General features: G+C 52.1%; 1 protein-coding gene across 3 annotated transcripts in view; it reads right to left on the reverse strand.

The window, feature by feature from the left end:
* Rab11fip4 (RAB11 family interacting protein 4) overlaps positions 1-22,870 on the reverse strand; it is a 62,792-nt gene that overhangs the window by 24,634 nt on the left and 15,288 nt on the right. For 2 of the 3 annotated variants that reach the window (XM_050128675.1, XM_050128674.1), the window contains exon 1: positions 14,056-14,367. The exons of the other annotated variant lie outside the window; for it this stretch is intronic. In XM_050128675.1, the coding sequence (XP_049984632.1) occupies positions 14,056-14,085 (30 nt within the window). In that variant the 5' untranslated portion in view covers positions 14,086-14,367. Of the gene's footprint in view, positions 1-14,055; positions 14,368-22,870 lie in introns of those variants that run through there. 3 annotated transcript variants of the gene reach the window in all.

Genomic DNA, 22,870 nt, shown 5'->3' on the forward strand with positions numbered 1-22,870 from the left:
ATGGAATGGCAGTCAAGGTAGGGTTTGGGCCCTGGGTTCCATGTATGTCTGCTCCTGAACCCCAAGAGAGGGTCTCACCTTAGCTCAAGACACCCCTCAGCAGGAGCACCCAGGAGTTGATCTCAGCGCAGCAACTCCAATGTTGCTGTCAACCTCACTGGGACCTGCAATCCCAGGAGGGGGAAGTTGGCAACAATGGGCATCTCCTCATTGGTCACATGTATGGTAGGGGAGAATAGGGTGCTCGGGCAGGCTCTCTGGGAGACTTCCGCCTGGTGCTGGGCAGCGGCAGAAGAGAATGTCATTCCGGGGGTTTCTTGAGCCTCCAGTGCTATTTAAATAGAGTACGGACACTCAGAACTAGCCAGCCACTGCCCAAGCCACAGCCACAAATGTGGAAGTCCACATACTCTTTCTCCCACGTCAACTGTCTTCCTCCCCAGTTTCACACCACTCACCTCTCACCTGCTGACAGGAAGCCGCAGAGGATTAGAGGAGGGAGACAGGGTGCAGCTCCCGGGAAAACTGAGAGACAGCAACAGCCCAAAGCAGAGCCCAGAGATGGGCAAATTCCCCAAAGGAACAGAGGCAGGAGCAGTGCTAAGGGATCTAAAGGGCCAAGTCATTACATAAGGGCTGGAGTAAGGGGCAGCACCAAGGAGGGTCTGAGGGACACCCAGGCGGTGCAGCTTTGGCTGAGCCAGTGCCTGAGCTGGAAACCAATCAATGCCAAACCTCTGACTGCCAACAGTCCTGTGTCTTTGATGGGGGGGGGGGGGGGGGAAGGCTACTGACCAAGTGGAGCTTAAAGGCAGTAGAACCCAGGAGGCCTTATGTAGGTAAAGCAGAAGCCCCATGGCTGAGCCATGGCCCCCCCCACCATACCAAACAAGGAAGCGGACAGGGCCATGCTAATCTCAGAAGCACTTCAAGAGGTAGGAGGCACTTAAACATGGTGTAGGATCCATTTACCAAGATGTAACCCCCCACATATTTATGAATCTCTTAGTGGTTTCAAAATACATACAGCAAAACTCCACAGAACCTAGAGCTGGCGATTTTAGTTTACCTCCCTCGGCGTGGATGGAACGAGCAATGGGCGGCTAGAGGGGAGAGAACATCAAGCTGGGCTCACACAGCGCACTTCCCAACAACTGCAGCGGAACAGAGCAGAGACTGAAGGGAAACGGGACACTTGCACAGTACCAGAGCCCCCTCCCCCCGCCCACTCCTCACTGCAGGCCACAGGAAAGCACAGAAACCCCCTCAGGTCTCTGTGCAGGAGCAGGCTAGTGTTCCTTTAACACAGCCGTCAAATAGCATCATCAAGGGGAAGAGACAGGCACTGGTCCAGAGCAAGAGGGTCTCAGCAAAACAGTTAATAAAATGGCTAGCATCTAATAAGCCCTAGCATCTAATTTACTAAATGGGGAGGAACATACCACAAATTACATGCCACTGAGGAAAAATGGACCAAAAACAAACATACTACCTTCTATGACACAACTGGCCTGGTGGGCCACAAAAAGAAGTGGCCACGGCTCATACCTGTGACCCCGCACTCAGGAGACTAAGGAAAGGGAGCACGGTGAGACTGAGACCAACCTGGACTACAGAGACAGTTCCAGCCAGTCCGGGCTAGAGTGAAGCCCTGCCTAGAATGAAAGGGAGAAAGCCAGGGAAGCAGATTAAAGGGGGAGGTCCTAGAGCCAACCTCACCCAGTGTTACATCAAGTCACACAGGAGCGACATCAAACCCAGATGGGATCTGTCTCCAGTTAGGAGGTCTGGAAAGGTTTCCATTTCCAAGATGAAAGAGGTTAATGAAAGCGTTTCTAACAACATGTTGGGTGAGCCGAAGAGATAGGGAGGAATATATGGTAAGCCCTTGTGGAGCTGAGCCTAGGGCAAGACACTGAAGGCTAAGAAAGAGCCGACTGGCTGAAAATGTGGCCAGGCCTACCTTCAACAGCTTCCCAGGGGAGACAGTGGTATCGGTACCACCATCACGTCAGGCATTCCTCTTTTAGGGTGTGTTAGAAGCAAACTTTGAGGAGATCTGAGGATGCAGCTCAGAGGTGGGACCTTTGCTCCCACCCTGTGCGGCTCCGCATGCGCCATGCAGTCTCTACACCAACAAAACAAACAGGGAACAGGAAGACAGCTTGCCCTCAGTGTGCTCAACTAACTATGGAAAAGTGTAAGAGTTCTGACAAATTTTGCACCATTTAAAAATTATATAAACAGCTGGACGTGGTGGTGCACACCTCTAGTCCCAGCACTCTGGAGGCAGAGGCAGGGGTGCCGGGAATTCAATGCAATCTCTGAGAACCACATGGCAAGTCTGAGGCCAGCCTGGGCTACATGAGACCTCACTTCAAACAAAACAAAACAAAACAAACAAAAAACAACTCAAAACAAGCAGGAGAGAAGACGGTCAAGAAATGAGATGAGGATTTGGGGTGAGGCAGAGGACCATACTAACAAGGATAAGCTTTAGAAGAGTCAATCCTGTAGCTTCCAGAAGCCTGAGAAAATCTATTTTAAGTATCTAAACCACTAGGCCTGAAGTACTTTGATATGTCGGCCCCAGCAACCAATAGTCTTCCTCTTTGCTTCAGGAATTGCCTACGGGAATTCTCAATCAGTGGGTGTTTTCACCCAGCTCTCCATGACCTACAAACAGATGCACACAGGGGCTCTCTCTCTCTCTCTCTCTCTCTCTCTCTCTCTCTCTCTCTCTCTCTCTCTCTCTCTCACACACACACACACACACACACACACACACACACACACACACTAGGAAATCATAGATATTAAAAACTGATGGTGCCAAGGCTGGATATAGTGGTGCACATCTTTAATCTCAACACTCAGGAGGCAGAGGCCAGTGATCTGAGTTTGAGGCCAGCCTGGTCTACAGAGTGAGTTCCAGAACAGTCCTGTCTCAAGAAAAACAAACAAAAAACAACAACAACGAACCCTGCCAGTGCTGTCAGATAGTGCAACAGCAGAGGTGACGTTGTCCACAACCCTGCTCGTGGGTTATAAAACAGCTGTGAACAGGGACTGGGAACAAATGCCCAGCTGGCAGGCAGCCTCAGGCCACAGGCCCTGGATGCACAGCCTCTGATCCTGGGGCGGTCACCTCTGTGGCCAGAAGGGGCCGGTAATTAAGGAAGATATTTCCAGTTTCCCCACACTAGCCATTATTTCTGGCTACTTAAAATCCAGAGCAGATTTCTTCCCTTTGTTGTGGCCACGGCAGGAAGAAGGGTCTCTACCACTCTGGGGACACGTGGGCACTCTGCATAGCTGTGATGCCAGCCTCCCGAGGGCCTTCCTTCCCTGCTCCCACGGATGTCCAGGGTCTCATACCCAAGCACCTCAGTCAAACGAGTTTTTAATAAGAAGAATTCAAAGAGGATATCTGGTCTACCCCTTCCCTACTAGTTAAGTCAATGACCTTGATTTTTTCAAATGAGCACGTGGACTTCGGAGACAAACTCCCAGGGTTTATGAAAACAGAATTTAAATTACTTCCACATCTGGAAACCAAAGCGGCAGCTAGCCCCAAGAATTCCAGGCATGCCAGCCACTGAGAAGCAGAGGGTCCAGGGAGGCATTTCCTGTTAACCCAGGGTTCCCTCGCCCACATGGATCTCCTCACACACACAGAGAGGACTTGCGGAGCCAAACCTGGAGAAAGTAAGACCACCCATGGACACCCTGCTCCATGCATCATAGAAAACTCTTGCTTTCCCCCCAAAGCCTGTGAAGAGGCCTCGCTACAGAGAACTGTATTCCAAGTGCAGTTCAGGCTTCCCTCGATCGATGGCCATTTACCCTCTTTCCTCTTTCCGTCTACATCTATCTACCAAGTCAGGGCCACAAGCACCTAAATCTGTACTCCCTAACTTCAGATAACCCATCTAAATTATCTCCCTTGTTTGTGTTTGAGACAAGATCTTGTGTATGTACACTTGGCTGGCCTGGAAACACACAAAAACCTGCCTGCCTCTACCTCGTAAGTGCTGGGATGAAAGGCTCGCCACTACACCTAACCCTGAGTTCTCAAAGAAAATTCTCCAAGCGCCCCAGGAAGATTCTGTTCCTACCAGTCACCGTGCCTCAGGATCTCCTGAGAAAAACTGTGGGCCGGGGCAACTCACGTGTTCTCGTCAAAGCAAAACGCACAGACTACACTGAAGCCCGCACAAGGGCTCTCCTGGCTCCTCCTGGAACAGGCAGCTATTTTGGGCTACAAATTATAGCTTTTAAAAAACGTGGCTATTTGAAGTGAGGGCTGAGTTATTCACATGGCCCAGCGCTCTTGGGGCTGGCTTGGGGAGCTCCACATTTTATCACTGTGACAGGAGAGGCACAGATTTCAGGTGAAAGTCTGGGAAGCAGTGGCCAGCTCGCTGCCCTCTGCGTGGGTAGTCTCAAGAGAGGTGATGTGGAACTCCCGGAGAGGCCACTGTTGGGGAGTGTCCCTGGGTAGAGTGACACATAGCCTGAAACCCGAAGCCAAGAGGGGACCTAACCTCCTCCCTCTGCCACAGAAACCCTCAGGCCATGGATGGCCCAATGAGGTGCCAGTGTTCACCCACAGCTGCTGGGGAGGCCCTGCCTGGAGCAGACAAAGGAGCAGACTGATGAGAGGGCCGGCTGGAGAAAGGCTTCATGGCCCTCACCACAGGCACCACCTAGGCCCTGTAGCCAGACCCCTCCCCTCCTGTAGTCCGTACCTCTCATCAGCCCAGGGCTCCAGCCCTCCTCCTGCCCGCTTCATCTGAGGTCCTTCCTGTCCTGGGGCCTCTGCTAGTGCCCTCCGAAACTCTGCCAAGTACGGGGCAGGTAAGAGGACATTAGGTCCGAGAACAGCCATAACCTGGGGCTCAAAAGGATGAAGAACCACAGGGGATACACGAGAAGCCTTCAAAGAGCCGAGCCTGCCCACCTGGCTCCTCAGATGAGCAGTCAAGCTCTTCCTCTGCCGTGCCCCAAGCTCCTGTTACCTCGCCCACCCTCTGCAGTACCAGGGTGTATGTATGAAAGAGGGAGCGGTGAATCCGACTGTGTAGAAGGTAGACAACTCGGCTAATGGCTACTGGAACCTTAGGAGAAGGCAGGAAAGAGACTGGGGGGGGAGGGGATCAAAGGAAACAAGGTTTCAAGCCACTACTTACTCTGAAAGCCTGCTCCTACCGAGGCCCTGGCAACGTGCCATATTCTGGATGTTCCAAAGACCTGTCTCCCACGACCTCAAGCATGGTCCACCGCCTCCACACCCTGCTTCTACCTCAATGAGTGTCCCAGCCAGGTCCAGCTATCCACATACTGTCCCCCAGAGTCCCTAAAGGCTCGGGGCTCAGCCTACTCTTCACCTCCATCATGCCAGCTCTGAAGCCCCCACCAAATGATGGCAACCTGGTGCCCAGAGGTGACTGTGCCACCACTCCCTGACCAGAGCTCCTCCGTCCATCTCAGAGCATTTACCGCAACAGAACCGTCAGCCAACCCCTTCTGTGATCCCTGTCACTTAGAGAAGCACAAAGTCATCACAACCAAGAGAGAAGGGCCATCTGCTAAGTGCCTACCATGTGTGTCATCTACACAAAGGGGGAAAACTCAGATGGACAAGGGACACACATAAGGATGAGGCCTGAAGATCAGATGATGTGGGATGTCTCTCTGTGTGCTCTGAATATGCTTTATTACCATTGGTTAATAAAGAAAGCTAGTTTGGCCAATAGCCAGGCAGAGTAGAGCCAGGCCTGAAATCCAAGCAGAAATACAGGGAGAAAGAAGGCGGAGTCAGGGAGATGCCAGCAGCCGCTGGGGAAGTAAGATGTGAGGTAACAAGCCACGAGCCTCGTGGTAAAATACAGAAAAACAGAAATGGGTTAATTTAAGTTGTAAGAGTTGGTTAATAATAAGCCTGAGCTTATTATTAACAGTTTGTAATTAATATTAAGCCTCTGAATGGTTATTTGGGAACTGGTGTCAGGCAAGAAACCTCCAGTTACGATCATGTCTGATTTTAGCACAGTGAGGAGGGCTCAGAAAAGTCCCCAAACTCTTGGTGACTGCCCAACACCGCAGTGGACAACTCTGAGCACTGGAGGACCCAAAACTGAGACATGCAGGCTGCCCAAACAGGAATCAGCAGTGTTGGTGACACTGGGAATTGGGCAGAAGGTACAGAAAACACAGCACAGACCCAAAGGCAACCCTCCTGTCTTTCCATATCCGAGGACACTCCAAAGAGACTCCATGTGGAAAGAGGGGTGGAGACAGATCTACAAGAAAGCTGCTAAAAGAAAGCAAACGTAAAAACAAAAACTCAGGCACAGGTAGAAAAGGAGGAAAGGGAAGGGTCTACCCAAGGATTATAAACTAGTCAAAAAGGCTAGAAAGATGGCTCAGCAGTTAAGAGGACTAGGTGATCTTCCAGAGAACCTGGGTTCCATTCCAGATACCCACAAGGTGGCTAAAAATCACCTGTAACTCCAGTCCTGGGGGATCCAACGCCCTCTTCTGGCCTCTGCAGGCACCAGGAACACGTGTGTACAGAGACAGGAGAGGCAAACCACCACCAATTTTAACTACTAAGAGGCTCTTGTCACATCAAGTATCCTGCTGCCACACTGGGGAGGTAACCGCTCCCTGTTCTCCCTTTTTTGTCTAGGGGAAGGACTGCGTAAACTGAGATGATACCCAGCAGAAGAACAACGCTGACCAGTGACAATACCCCTTGGTAACAAATGGGGGCCCATGGTCCCATGTAAGAGGAACCTGAGGCTCAGAGAGGCTGTTCTGCTCTCCCAGGACCACACAGCTGCGGAGCCCACTGGGATCTCAGCCACGAGTCCAGTGTGCAAGCTCGCCCGTTTGAACCACATAACACCGTGCCTCAATCGATTCTGCTGCCCCTGCAGGTGGCTCTACTGCTCCTGCTTTGCAGAAACTGGGCAAATTATATAATCTCTCCAGAGGTTACCTAGTTTCTGGACTTCATTAATTCTAAGACACCTCTGTTTTAGACGCACTGATATTTTAAGTGCACCAAGAACGAAAAGGTGCTGTCAGCTAAGTTCCAACACACACCACCACGTGGACAACACACCCCAATCTGAGATGTCAACATGCGAAAGGAGAAAGGTGTCTCCAAGTCTGGCGTAAGTGGGGATGGGGATCCAGTAATCCTCATACTGTGTGTGCCAATGGTGGCCAATTCATACACACACATTCATATGACCCCGATATTAAGCCTCTCCACCAATGCAGTAAAATCCAAATCAAACAGAATTAAAAGTTAAAAGTCCAGGTTTATCGGTAAACTGCTCCTGGGTGATTCTCCATCCCCCAGAGAGGAGATGGAGGAAAAGAAACCAAAAACTGCCCGGCAGAGCTCTAGAGCGCAGTTTAAATACCCCAAGGTGTGGTCTTGAGCATTTCTGGGGAAGGAGCCGCCAAACAGCAGGTTTTCTGAGAAGGGGGCAGGGTTTGGAGAGAGACGGATGGGAGGAGGGGGGACTGAGGTGGAGCTTCCCCCTGAACACACACTTGTACACACGAGCACTACTGAGCGTGTGCACATACATGTATATACATTCTTGGTGCCCCCTACACTGCTGCTGTAAGAGCCTTCGAGCCTTTGCTAATAATTGGGACAGATGCCCAGATAACTACACAAAGATGTGCTGGCCAAGCCCGCCTCGCAGGCCAGGACTCTGCAGCACACAAGGCTGTCACCTCAAGGTTGTTACCTCGCATTGCCAGGCAGAAGCTGTTCTGACCACCACCCACTGTACCGGCCAAGTCAGGCTGTCTGGCCTCACTTCAGCAGAGCTGCAGAGCTCAAAGTGGCCAGGCTGGACAAGCAGGTACGCCTGCCTCCCTGGATGACTACCAAGGACAGTCACCTAATGTGGCCAGTGGCTGCACAGCCTGCACCTTTCAGCCTGGCCCCTCTCCAGACCTCCTGCGGCCTCTGCAGTTATCTGAAACCATGGCGAACTGTGGGCTGCTGGGCAGACAGCAGCCCTGCTCCAAGTGAGCCTTTACCCAGGGCACAGGCGCGGGCACAGGCAGGTCACGGCTGGAGTGAGGGGTGGTCAGGCAGAGGACCAGAGGCCGCTCTGCCTTGTACAGTACTACAGCCTGTGCAGAGCTATGCAGAGTGGGCAGGCTCCGAGAGCAAGGGCCAAGTGCAGACCCACACTGAGCCCCTGGGGGTAAGGCTGTCACCTCAGAATGTGTTCTGCATCTTGTTCACAGATTGCCACGCAGGCGCCAGTCACTTGGACCCCCAAGGTTGATGTGCAGAGACCAAGCTGGTTTAAAAATGAAGGCACTGTGCTTCTCAGGCACAGACCCTCAGGAGGTGCAGTACCACCCACCCCACCCTAGACTTCCTGTTTCATCAAGACGATACCTGCTAGCCGCTCTGTTGGGGACTAAAAATTCCAAGAAAAAGCCGGGAAGTGTGCAGGGTCTGAAATGCCAGCACCTACTGGCACCAGCACTGCCGCGAGTGCCCTTCAGGTTTTACATTTGGTCAGGTCAGCAGGCATGCTGGGAGGCAGGTGTCCTCCTGCCACAGATGAAGAGCCCAGGTCCTCAGATGTTTTCAGGCTCCCAAACCTGTTTTTCTACCCTGAGAACACAGACCCTGGGATTGTGTGTGTGTGTAAAACCAGGACAGACATTTCTCTCGGGGAAACCGGGGAGCGGAAACAGGAAAAACTTCTATGCTTTCCCATCTGAACACAGGGACTCAAGTGGGAACCAAGAGCAGACACACACAGAGACACATTACCTTCCTTTGGCTCTCATCCCTTTCCACTCCAGCCAGCTGGGCTACAAAGTGTGGAATCTCATTTTATGACACCAGGCTTGTAGGACATGGGGGCAGAGGGCAAGATGACAAGAGAACACCCTGCCTTCTTCAACACCCTGGTTCTGCTTAGGGCTTCCTCTTTTAGTTCCTTAAAAGATAAAAGCTCAGGCAGGCATGGTAACATAGTTCTGTTATCCCAGCGCTGGGAAGAAGAGGCAGGAGGATCTCTGCAATTTCTAGACCAGCTTAGTCAACAAAACAATTGTCAAGCCTTCCAGGACTGCATAGCGGTGTCCTAGGTTTTTTTGTTTGTTTATTTTTCCCCCTGGTCTTTATTTTTAAAGAAGAGGGGTGCTAGAGAGACATCTCAGAGGTTAAGAGCATTTTCTGCTCTTCTAGAGGACCTGGCTTTAGATTCTTAGCACCCATGTCAGCTGCTCACAGCTGCCTGTAAGTCCAGGGAGGTCCAATTCCTCTGGCCTCTGCCAGCACCTGCATTCAGGTGTACATGCATGTGCACACACACTCACCTGCACACACACACAAACACTCACCTGCACTGAGGTGTACATGCATGTACACATACACTCACCTGCACTTAGGTGTATATTCATGTGCACACACACTCACCTGCACTGAGGTGTATATGCATGTGCACACACACTCACCTGCACTAAGGTGTACATTCGTGTGCACACACACTCACCTGCACTCAGGTGTACATGCATGTGCACACACACTCACCTGCATTCAGGTGTACATGCATGTGCACACACTCACCTACATTCAGGTATACATGCATGTGCACACACACACACACACACACCTGCACTGAGGTGTACATGCATGGGCACACATACTCACGTGCACTGAGGTGTACATGCATGTGCACACACACATATTTTAAAATTAAAAAAAAAATTGAAGGGCTGGAGATGGCTCAGTGGTTCAGAGGACCTGAGTCAGTCTCAGCACAGACGTCAGGTGGCCCATTCTGTCTGTAATCCAACTCCAGGGGCACTGATGCCTCTGAGGGCACCCATACTCACATGCATGCACCCCCGCATGGACATACACACCTACACATAACCAAAAATAATAATAAACCTTTAAAAAACAAAAGATGCTTAATTTTTTTTTTCAAGATAGGGTTTCTCTGTGTAGTCCTGACTGTTCTGGAACTAGCTAGCTCTGTAAACCAGGCTGGCCCCAAATTTACAGAGATTTACCTGCATTTCCCTCCTGAGTGCTGGGATTAAAGGCGTGCACCACCACAGCCTGGCTTTAAAAGTTTTTAAAAATAAGGCTCCCACAGACAAAACCACAGTAACTATCTGTCTTAGCTAGAGTTTATATTGCTGAGGAGAAACCATGACCACAGCAACTCTTATAAAGAAAATACTTGGTGGGAATGGCTTGCTCACAGTTTCAGAGGCTTGGTCTGTTATAAAAATGGCAGGGAGCATGGCAGCATGCAGGTACTGGAGCTGATGGAGCTACATCTTGACTCAGAGGCAACAGGAAGTAGACTGGCCATCACGCTGAATGAAGCTAGAGAAAACAGACCTCATCTGCCCCAGAGCTATGTGCTTCCTCCAGCAAGGCCACGCCTCCTAACATTGCCACTCCCTTGGGGGCCACTTTCTTTCAAAGCACCACACTGTCAGATCTCTGTTTTTATTTGGATAATGTCAACCCGCTTGGGAAAGAACTCACTTGTCTGAGAAGACAATGCCGGTTGAATAAATTAAATCTCTGACCAAAAACGGAGACCGTCCTCTTTCCTGAGGGAAGTCAAATGCAGGGTTAGACATGCTGCCATCACCCAACCCCACCTGCTGGACAAGGCTGAGGCTGGAGGTCACACACACACAACTATGTCTCTGGGCCAACACATAGTAGACAGGTAGCGGGATGTCTAGGGCATCTGGGGCCAAGGGGATCTGGAGAGCGATGAAGACAGTCAGCGTGTGGACCACCTAGTGGGTCTTATAACAGGACTTCCCCCACCTGTTAGGAGCAACAGTATGAACAAGGATGGACTCCAAGCAGCTATCAGCTCCAAGACACAGCTGCCAGCATGTCACCAGCAAGGCTTCACTGCTTTCAGTTGGGTGGTGGAAACCACGTGATTTGCGCCCATCCACAGACACGTGGACAGGTTTATGGGACCAGACCCAGGCTGGGGCAGGAAGCTCAGAGCAGCGTCACACAGACATCTCTTCCCTGAGAGATTCCATTTGCCCCTCGACACCAAGGAGTATAAGACAGCAGAGCCATGAAAGGTGACTTGAGCCACTATTGCTCCACCCCGTTCCCTGCTGCCTGGAAGCAGCAGGCATCCCTCCGCACCTCAGAGCTTATTCCCCTGCCTGCTCGGTCTTCTCCGAGCACAGCTAAACCCTGCAGTCCGGCTGGGTACCCCGTGTTAGATGTGACGCACACTTCGGGGCCTTTACAGTCGCTGTTCCCTCTGTTCTTTTTCTGTCAAGATGTCCCTTCTCAGCAGTGACTTCCCTGGCCACTGTTTAAATCCAGCTCCCCTCCGTTCTCCCTGCTTGCTCTCCAGCTGCCTGGTGTCCGGGTGGTTTGCCTTACTCCCATAACGTAGCTCCATGAAGCAAGGGCGCACATCCATCTCATTCACTGACAGAGCCGCAACACGGAGCACAGGAGCAGGCACAAACCGGATACCTAAGTTTCTATGGAATGAATGAATGAATGAAGCACCACTCGCCCCGTGGCGGGCAATGTGGGAAAAGTGCTCTGCCCTGAAACGCCTCCTGACAGAGGAGACTGCAGTGCCATCCAGGAAAGATTACAATGTCCAGTGCAATACCAGGTGGGCATGACAGAACACACCCAGCTGGTCAGGGCAGGGCCCTCAGTCATCCAGCAGTGACACCTGAGCAGTCTTCCTCATTTCATGGCCAGTGATTTGACACCATAAAGACCTATTTACTGAGTCAAGCGTTAGCAGAGCTAACCCAGGGAAAACAACACCACCCTCAGGGTCCTGTGTGAGGCCAGGGTAGTAGCCCCCACTAATGCCAGGTAGTGGGCCAGACGAGAAATCTTCGTGTTTGAAACACAAGCCCTGTGCCAGGAGACAGCATAGACTAGAGCGTGGAGTGGGACTCTGCCTGGACTATTCCAACTCTACCCCGAAGACGCCTGTCCACCTGAGTCTCACAGGGAATCTCTCCCACTCCAGCTCCTCCTGACGCTCACCTAAAATAAATACACTGACGGAAAATTCCCAAACCCTGCAACGCAAGATTCACTATGAAGAAAGCATAGGCACAGGAGGCTACCAAGAGGGACTGCCGCCCCCCCAAACAAGGCACTCCTCACCATCACGAGCGTGGGGATGACAAAGGAGTAGAGAGAAAGAGCCTCCCAGGACAGCGAAAGGCCAGAAGATGCCAGCCTGCCTTAGACCTAGATCAGACGGGAACCCTTGCCAACCCCGTGCAATTGCCCAGTAGAGCTTCCCACACACACAAAGACAGTGCAAACCACTCTGGTCCCTTGAACTTCAGTCTTTCCTCCTTCCCTGGCTAAAAGTCCTTTCCAAGGACAGGCTCCAGGCAGTCTGTCCAGTAAGATCTCCCTTGGGGCAAAGGTCAGCCTTTCCAATTTGCTTATCTGGCCTGGCTAGTAAACCATCCCTGCCCGGAAGGCCAGTCTTATCGCTCAGCTTTTACTCAGGTCCTTACACCTAAACCCAGAACCCAAAACTCCAGACAGGTTTCCACCAGGCAGCCAACCCAACCAAGCTGGGCGGCTTAGGTGCACCAGCCACACGTTCTTCACCAGCGTACTCCACTCCTACAGGTCACTCTGTCCTCAACCTCAAAGTACTCACAAGAACTGGCCCAAGCGTTCAAGATAGTTGGGAAGTGTCAGATTAGATCCAGGAACTCAATGTCCCCGGGAGGGCAAGGCCGTGTCCCACGTAAAATTTCCTAGGTATTTAACTCTGCATTCATGAGAGGCCAATGAGCAGGTTAAATTCTGGGTGCCACAGACCAGAACCTAGTGGGGGTCGGGGGGGGGGGCTGAATCAGGAGATCTCAGCTAGTGAGAGTGGGTAGAGGAGACATCCCACAGCAGAGGTCTTAGCAGTCGTAAAGCCCTCCCCACAGAGATTCCTTTCCCTAGCAATCAGAGAAACACATCTTTCTCCCGGGGAGGGCCCTGGAAATTGGCACAGGGAATGAGGAAACCCAAGCAATTATCACCTGCCTCCTGCTCGGTGAAGGGAGGCAGAGGAGGGAGGCAGAGGTTTAAGGAGATCACCAGGTCCAGTGGAACGTGGGGCCCAATTCAAAAGGAATGCAAGAAGCACACAGCAGGACTCCCCGCCCCGCCCCCAAATCCCTCGGCTCCTTTGAGGAGGTCTATAAATCAATGGACTCAGGCGAGACCCTCCGAGTCCGGGGACGAGTCATTTCCAGCTCTTTGGGAAAAAGCAGGTCCAGAAGTGGGAATGGAGAGGTGTGACGATGGTATGGAACACGGTCTAGGGCTGTGTGGGAACCAGGTATACAGAGGCTGAGATGCTAGGCCCTGGGAGATACTTGTCGCAGCAGAGAAGCAGTTGGGTCAACTTACACCGAGGTGGACTGTAGGCTTTTAAAGGGCTCAAGGACGTAAGCCCGCAGCCTGCGCACACCTCCACCCATAGCAGCGTCGCTCTGAGGGTAGGCAGGTCCTGTCTCAAATCCCTAACTGGCTGGCTCTGTCTTCAGACCCTTCAGATACCCCGGAAGAGAGGAACAGCAAAAATCAGGCTCCGCGCGGTCGCCACCACCTACGGAAAAACTTCGCCATGCACAGCTCTCTAGGGAAGCAGCCCAGCCAAAAGCAGGGCGCTGATGTGTGTGTCTGGGGTGGAGAGGGGGAGCACAAGTCCCCTTCCAGCCCCACCAAATCCCCCTAAAGCACTTCTGCAAACAGTGCCGTAGGGAGTGCAGTCACCCTGCTAGGGCACCAAGCTGGTACCGCTCATGCACCCACCTGGGCGCTGGACCGAGGGCCCCGGAGCGGACAGAGGGGTCAGTGGCTTAGCCTTTGAGCCCCCGCCAGACAGCGCAGGTACCCCGATCTCCCCGGTTGGAGTGTAGAGGGTAGATGCGACCGACGGATCCTCCAACTTCCAGCTCCCGGGTCCAGGCCAGGTGCGTCCCGAGGCCGCCACTTACCTGGCATCCGGAAGCCGGCGGGGTGCGCATCCCCCGACCGACCGCGGATCGGGCTGCTGCAGATGGAATAGAAGCCGGGCGCAAGTCGAGTCGGGTCGGGTAGGGCGCGCAGGGACCAAGCCAGCACCGTCCTCCGAAAACAATCCGGGCGGCGCGCTGCTCCGCACCAGTGGAAGCCGCCGGTCCCGCCTCCGCCTGCACCCGTTGCCGGGAGACCCGCGTGGGCCGAAGGGGCTCTTTGTATCAAAGCTGCCGTGACATCACGAGGCGCCGGTGCTGCCGAGGCTCCGGCGGCAGGGCCTCCGTGAAGGGGGCGGGTCCAGAGGCCCGGCCGTCTGGGAACTCGAGCCGCGGGGGCGGGGCCCAGGTAGCCCCGCCCACCCAAGGTAAGGGGCAGGTGGCGGAGGCGGTATCCGCCAATGGCCGTAGGATTGGCGCCTCGGTGGGTGGAGCTCGCCCGAGCGTGCAGTTGCTGCAGCCCGGGGTACGGGGATTCCGGCCGGGATCAAAGAAGACCAGAGTTTGCGCTGACTCTCCCGCCGGCTCAGGGCAGCGTCACGGACGTCACTACTGGGCGAGATTCAGGCAGCACTGCCCGGCCGGCTCAAGCTCAGGAAGGAAAGGCTGCCAAACCCGGCCCCAACCCACCACCAGCTGGAGTCTGCTTTGGTTAGCCTCAGACCTACCAACAACTTTTCTTCCTTCACGCCAAGGAAATCTACCCAAAGTTAGTCCAGCACCAAGATACAAGTGGCAACAAAACGAGCGAACACAACAGAAAGTTGGGCTTACATCAGAAACGCTACTCTCTCAGGCCTTCATATCACTCAAGATTAAAAGGAGGCAGAAATGTTAGGACTAAAGCAAAACAGCAAACGTTAAGAACGCAGCTTCCCTTCAACTTGACAGTGTCTTACACAACTGGAGAAAACAGATTACTTTCCTAACTGACAGGCCCCAAGCTACCTTCTGAGGTCTTACTGGTCTACAAAATGATGCAGCAAGCACTTGGGTACGGTTGGAATGGGCAGGGTGGCTTCACATCACACACACACACCACACACCACACACACACACACACACACGCGCACACACACCATACACGCACACGCGCGCGTGCGCACACACACCACACACACCATACACGCACACACACGCGCACACACACATGCACACACATGCACATACACACACCACACACACACACACACTCCTCTTTCTGCTGCTTGCCCACATGCTCTGTTAGTGTTTCCCAACCTCCGGGTCTTATACCAGATATTTACATTACAATTCATAACAGTAGCAAAACTATAGTTATGAAGTAGCAACAAAAACAAGTTTATGGTTGGGGTCCAACAGCATGAGGAACTGTGTTAAAGGGTCGCAGCACTAGGAAGGTGAGACCCTCCGCTCTAGTCCTCTGTTCTCAACTCCTTTCTCACCACTGCACGTCCTGCAGTAAATTCCCAGTTACCTCTCTATTTACCTGATCAAAGCCCACTAGAGCTGCAGCTTTGCTTGGACAGCCTTAGCTAGAGAGGTCTGTGAGGGGGAACTTCCTGGTAAGGTCTGTGAGGGGGGAAATTCCATCCCCTGAGGCCTTCTCTAAATTTATGCCTTGTAGTTTCTATATGACCTTTGGAACCGTGCTCAAGACACCACCGACTGTTTCTTACGATCCCCTCTGTCCAGCCCCACAGTCCTGGGTGGGTAGAGTCAACGAACTGAATCTTGGCTCTGGAGGAAGGCAGACCTGGGTTTGAGGCCTGCTTGTCTGCTCTTTGTCCTGGGAGTTCCCGTTACCTTTCTGAGACTGGGTCTGAAAGAGGAGAACGCCACAGTCCACTGCCCGGCTTGCTGTGTACTCTCTCGCAGGGCGCACACTGAATGTTAAGCCCTAGGCAAAGGCAGGACTCTCAAATACTTGAGTGCGCAGCCATGAGACCCGGGCTCAGCAGGCTCCAGTGGTGTCAGGTGTGGCTAAATGCAGGCGACCTACCCTGGCTTGCCTTTGCTTCCAAGGCCCATATTCTGGACTACTCCAGAGAGCAGAACCCAAGGCAAGTGTTCCTCCTGGGTCTCTACTGCCATTCAACAAAAACAGTGAGGGAAAATGAGAGCTGGCAAGTCCCTCCCGGCCCACCCCAAGCCAGGAGACCCAGCCATGGCTTTCAAAACCTTTGAAATCACTGGTCCAGTTAAGCATACACTCGTCTCTAAGGTTCCCTGCCCAGATAACGTATTTAAGAATTCTACAGAGTGGATGGTGTCAGTGGGGCCCTCTTTGTTTTTCTCACAGGAAGAGGGTTATTGGTCCTGAAAACCAAAGTGAGCCTGGACATGGTAGTTTATGCCAGTAACCTCAACAGAGTCTGAGGCTGGAGGATTGCCATGAGTTTGGGGGCAGTCTGTGCTACAGAGTGAGACATTTTCTCAACAACAATGAAACCAAAAGGCCAAGTGCTGGGGTGCTGGGGCGCCTTGAACACTGCTGCCGCCTTCGGTTCACCACCAGGAAGTTGCCAAATGTGCGGGAGCCTCAGTTTCTTCCTCTGTAAAATCGAAATAAGACGCTTCCTCTTTCAGGTGTGAGCTCCGGGTGAGACGGTGAAATACCTCTCCAATGCAATGCCTGTCATACTTCAGCATTCCGTTACCCAATGCCCCACACTGACAGCCCCTGTCGCCTGCCCCGGCAGCACTTGCCAGCTGTCTAACTCAGTCTTAGCTCTGTGGGCCCCAGAACCAAGGGCCATGGCTAAAAGCCCCTGGGCAAACTGAGTTTAGCTCATCTATACACTCAAGAGAACACTGGGAAGACATTTCAGGATTTAAGAGGTAACAATGATGGGCATTTTAGATTGGACCAGTGATTTTTTTTTTAACTTTTTGTGTTTGTTTGTTTCAGTCTTTTTGAGAAAGCATTTTTTTCTGGCTGTCCTTGAACTCACTCTGTAGATCATACTGGCTTCAGACTCAGAGATCTGCCTCCAGAGTCCTAAGACTAAAAGGGTACACCACTGCTGCCCAAAGGGGTACACCACTGCTGCCCAGCAATTTCAAACATTTTTAAATGTTAGGAAGATCAAAATAAAATCAAAAAGTCCTTAGTGTAGAGTCTGGGATGTCAGACACTCAGCTCAGGAAATAGAAGCCATTGTTAACTATACGAAGGGTTAACAACCAAAAAGCTTCAGGCAGTCTGAGAAACTCCCTGCAGGAAGATTTAACACACTCCCCGGGCAGTTAGGAGCAGGGAGGCCCAGACTACGGTCAGCAAGCCAGGGGAATGCCTGATGCAGATGCCAATGTGATAAGGACCTCCACCAAAATATATGACCTTGGGAAAGCTGAAGACGGGTCTGCCGTCAAGAATCTTCCAAAATTCCCCTTTCTGTACACTCTTCACTCCCTGAGCGGTCTGGTTAAAGAACAGTTCTGCTCCTCACCTCCACTAACCCCATCCAACTCTATCCTGATGGCAAAGGATTGAGAGGAGAGCAGGGAGGAACCGAAAGGGTTTGTGGGGGAATTTACCCCTAACTTCCAGGAGAGACTTGCCACCTGCCAGCAGGGTTCAAGGGACCAATGATGTTGAGGTGGAGGTGCTAACTGGACTGAGTGACTTCAAGGACTGAATAACATGTGGAGACAAAGGAGTTCAGGCAAATCTCCATGTCCCTGTTCAAAGGGTTTAAGGACTGTAATGCATTGTATGGAAGCCCAGCACTTGGGAGGTAGAAGCAGAAGGACAAAGAGTTCAAGGTTATCCTCAGCTAAGATAGTGAGCGTAAAAGCAAGCTGGGGCCACCCTGTACTCTAACGCAAAAAAAAAAAAAAAAAAAACAAAAAAAAAAAAACAAATATAAACAAAACCATAACAAAACACCTATAATGCCAGGCATGGAAGCGGAAGCCTATCACCTCAATTTGTAGAAGGTGGAGGCAGAGGATCAGCCTCAGCCTCATAGTTTGAGAACAGCCTGTGCTACGTGACATTGTCTGAAAACACTAACAGCAGCAAAGCCCAGGATGATGGTGCAAGCTTGGTTTATGTAATAATTCTAGGCCAGCCAAGGTTGCACCATGAGACTGTCTCAAACAGACCAAAAATAAAGACAATCAGACAACATCAAAACCCCACAGAGAACGAGTCTGAAGGAGTTAACAGAAAGGAGCTGGGGATGTGGCACCGCGGGAAGACATCTTGTCTAGCATGCCCAAAGTACTGGTTCAGCACCCAGCAAGAGCGAGCTAACAGGAAATATAGTTCTTCTCCTCAGCAGAGCATCCTGCCCCTGTCCTTGAGGCTAGGGACATCAGGTAGGTGTCTTGGTAGACCGGTCCTTTAAGTATGTTTTACGTATTGCGGAGTCAAACTGTATTAAGGCAAGAAAACTCTTCTGCCTCTTTTATGGGCAGGGAGACTGAGGCTCAGAGGGGGCTGGGGCGTTTCCAAACCACACAGGGAGATGTGCACTAAACATCATCTCCTTCCTGCTCTGGTTCGGCTGAAAGTAAGATGAGCAGGGATGGGGAGGGGCAGGGATGGGGAGTGGCAGGGATGGGGAGGGGCAGGGATGGGGAGTGGCAGGGAGCCGCCTTTCCCAGCCTGCTAGCCCAGCGGCCTGAGTCTCCTAAAGGAGCTCACTTTCTTTTTCTTTTCTTTTTTGAGACAGAGTTTCTCTGTGTAACACCTCTGGTTGTAGACAAGACTAGCCTCGAACTCACAAGAGATCCACCTGCCTCTGCCTCCAGAGGGCTGGGATTAAAGGCATGTACCACCACTGCCTGACTTTCTTTTTTGAGGAGAAACAAATTCAAACCAAATCCTCTTCCAGAGAGTGTATCCAAGAATAACTTTTGGATGGCCTAGCCACTCTGAAGAGTGATTCTTTCTGTCATGGGACCAACTTTCCTGTGGGTGTGGGCACACCATACTCCCATGAGTTGGATGTCTGAGTTGGTAGAGGCTGACAGAGAAAACATCAGTGAGCAGGATGGTCAGTTTGGGTTAGAACATTCCTCCTAACCTAGAACCACGTTTTCTCCACTGCCAGCACCCCACAGCTCATTGGACGCAGGGAAGGGGCACCTTACTCACTGTTAACACAACCCCGACCCCCAGCAACCAATGCCTGCCACCCTTAGCTGAGCGAGCAGAGAACAGCTGGATGTGACAGCAATCGGTAACAGCCCCCTAAGACTGGCCTCAGGGGTCTCAAACTTGGTTCTCTGATCCTCCCTGGGTTCAGCGGAAACTCTGCCTGAGAAGAGATGAAGGCAACTGATGAGAGGGGAGTGGCTCCGTGGTTAAGAGTGCAGAGAACCCAGCTCAGTTCCAAGCACCTGCATCAGGAAGCCTACGACTGTCTGTAACTCAGGCTCCAGGGATCCAATGCCCTCTTCTAGTCTAGAGGGCACCGGTACTCACACGTACATATCCACACACAGATACACATACACATAACTTTAAAAGGAAAATACACCCTACTTCACAAAGCTGCCTTCTGACTTCTGTATGCACTTGGTGGCACATGCGACCCAGCGTCACACACGTACTTACAGTGGAAACAAACAAACAGGTAAAGAAATAAATGGTCAACAAGACAGCTCATCCAGTAAAGTCACCTGCCTCTGCCTCCCTGGGTGCTAAGATTAAGGCATGTGCCACCACCATCCGGCTCCAATGGCATTTCTTAAGATTAAAACAATAAAACAGTTTCAGTTTCGCTTCTGTCTACTTGACATACGGTCTTCCATGTGAGGTCACATTTATAACCTCTTCTCCAGGCTAACCACACCCTGAAAGCAACCCCAAGTCGGGAATAGTTTCACTCCTCCCTGCTGTCCAGTCCACCTGTTACAGCCAGGATCTTAGCCAGGCTTGCCCTTCCCCCTCCTAGCTTCAGTCTCTCTGTGATGGACTTCAGTCACTTCAAAATAGAACTGTCAACATCAGTCACGCTGGGCCACATGAGTGGGTTGCTTCCATCAACACACACACACACCCTGGACATGGCTCCTGTTCAATAGTGTGGCCGTGCAGCAAAACCTGCTGGGACTATACCACATGCTCCTGTCCTCTGTTGCCTCTCTCAGAGGTTCCTAGAGTACACACACTTAGAAAGTACCAGCTGTGACTTAAGTCTCAGCTTCCAGTCCCAGAACACAGTGACTGTACAGTGGCCTAGGAAAAGGAGAGAGGAACAAGCAGACCGGCAGGAGCCTAAACGGCAGTGGCCTGTCACCCCAAAAGAAACTTATTTCCAGTCTCCTACTCAAGAAACCTGTGCCAGGCTGGCACAGACCTAGCCTCTCCCTGGGAAGCAGGACCATCCTCTCTCCTGCTCCCAAGCCTTGGTCAGCTCTCCCAGGTCTATAAAGCCTTCCCTGCAAAGTTGGGGCTGGATAGGGGGATTCCTCCACCTCCACACCCTCTGCTACCCCAAGGATAGACCTTGCAACAAGTATCTGTCCTCTGTGGCCATCGGGTCCTCAGGTCAGGCCCCTCCTAATGTCTGGCTGGATCCTGAGCAGTTTGGGTGGGACCAGGTCTTCAAGACACCAGCTCCATGTTCTTTCTTTCTTTCTTTTTGGCAAAGTGTCACTATGTAACTCTAGCTGGCCCTTTCCTGGAATGTGCTATGTAGACAAGGCTAGCCCCTAATGCATAGAAAGCTGCCTGCCTCTGCCTCCCAAGTGCTAGGACTAAAGGCATGGGCCACCATGCTGGGCCTGTAGCTCCGGTGCCCATGTGAAAAGTGGGTTTTCTGAGTCATTCAAACCCAACAGGAGGGGATGATGGTGAGCAAAGCCAGGCTTCCTCTTTGACACACATCTCTGAGTCACACAGTCACCCGAGAAGAGATGGCTGGGGAAGGGAGAGAGACAGGGTTCCTTTTGATTCAGAATTGGGAGGACTAGAAGGGAATGTCCTTCCCTCCCTTTGGTGACTTCAGGCAACTGCACACCACGCCCACGATAGTGTAAACACTTCCCAGACTCACCTCTCACCTCCCCCTGGCCCAGGGTAGTAGGGATAGGTCACCCTACCCAGGTCAATTCACTGCCAGCTTGTAGAAGCAGTGGTCCCTGACCCGCCCTGCTCGCTGAATCACTCAGATCCTACGAGTGCCCACTGGCTGCTTTCAATTTAATGCAAACAGAAAGAGACAGATGCTCATGGCCCTGGGTAAAAATGTTCAGGTGAACGGGAAGCATGTGATCACGGCGGAAGGCATCACTGTTCCTTCACTCCTGCCTAACGGATGAAGATATCCTATGTGCCCGATGCTGCTGTGGGTCTTGTGGGCACAGCTGAGAGCAGTACAAAGTCTCAGCTGGGTGCTCCAGAACTGGCACTGTACCAGGGAAGTCAGGCTAGCAAGCTCGTGCTCTGAAGAAAAGGGTCAAGGCCAGTCTGGGCCACATTGTGAGTGCTAGGGCTATGGCCTAAAACCTGTCTTCAAAACAACAGCGACACCAGCACATAAAAGGAGGGAGAGGAGGGAGGAGGAAGGAAGGAAACGGGGGCGGGGGGGGGGCAATGCAGGAACAGATAGAGAGGCTCTGGGGTGCAAAGATTATCAGCCCCAGGATTTAGGCAATTTTTGTTTTTGCATCTGGAAAGGGTCACTGTGTACCTCCTTGCTGCCTGGACAGCTGTTACTCGGCCATCATCATCAGGGGCCGCTGCTAGCCTCTTTCCCTTCAGCTACAATTCTGGCAGAGGCCAGGCCTTCTTCACCTTTGCCCCTCTCTCATCAGCAACCCACCAGAGGGCCAGGGCTGGGCATATGGGTCTCAAGGACTCTGTGCAGCCACCCAGGGGTGTAGGGCTTGTGAGACGTGAGTGGTCTCTGGGCCTGGCTCAGCTACACAATGGCCCCCGGCAAGCCAAGAACAGAGAGCCAGAAAGTGCTGAGGGGTAGCTCAGTATAGAGCACTTAGCTTGAATGTGCCAGGCCCTAGGTTCAATCCCCACTTTTCAAGAACAAAGTCTCAAAAGGGGTGGCTTGTCAAAAAAAATAAAAATAAAAAGAGGAAATAGGTGGGAAATTGACGCCTACACAAAAGAAATGGCTCACCCATAATCACAAAGCTTGGTGGAGGTGAAGGGAACAGACTGAGAACATTGCTTTATTATCAAATGCTTGGTCCCTTCTGGCTAAGGAGAAAGCTCCTGTTAATCCTGCAGAACTCCACCGAGCTGTGGCTCTCTGTCTGGTCAAGTGAGGAGGGCTCCCTGGATCGCGGTCTCTATGCCTGAGGCACGAGGTCTGAGGCTGTGATGAAGACAATGTGTGCTGGCCCTGATCAGGTCCCTGGGCGCGCAGGCTGCAATTCCCGAGGACAAGGGCCACATCCCTGGCTGTCTTTGAACTCCAGTCCCTCATGTGTCTGGGACAAAGGTTCACTTACACACTTGGAGAGCAGAGGGTGTGGGTTAGCAGAACCTTCTGGAGGGTTCCTAAGATGCTTATCTCTAGGCTTTTTTGTTTTGTTGGGATGGGGGTTTCTATGTGTGACATCCCTGGCTATCCTGGAACTCACTCTGTAGACCAGGCTTGCCTTGAACTCACAGAGATTTCCCTGCCTCTGCCTCCTGAGTGCTGTGATTAAAGGCGTGCGCCACCACTGCCCTGCTCTCTAGGCTTTTTGAGATAGAGTCTTGCAGCGTAGCCCACGCTGGTGGCAACCCTGTGATGATCCTGTTGTGTCCCTCCTGAGTGTAGGCTTGTGACACCATGACCAGCTTCAAGACATTTGAAAGGAGACAGCTGAGCATATTAAAGAGACCTCCTTTCAGACC

This window comes from Alexandromys fortis, unplaced genomic scaffold, assembly GCF_014885135.2.
Source record: "Alexandromys fortis isolate MF-2015 unplaced genomic scaffold, M_Fortis_MF-2015_v1.1 scaffold_80, whole genome shotgun sequence".
Taxonomy (NCBI): Eukaryota; Metazoa; Chordata; class Mammalia; order Rodentia; family Cricetidae; genus Alexandromys; species Alexandromys fortis.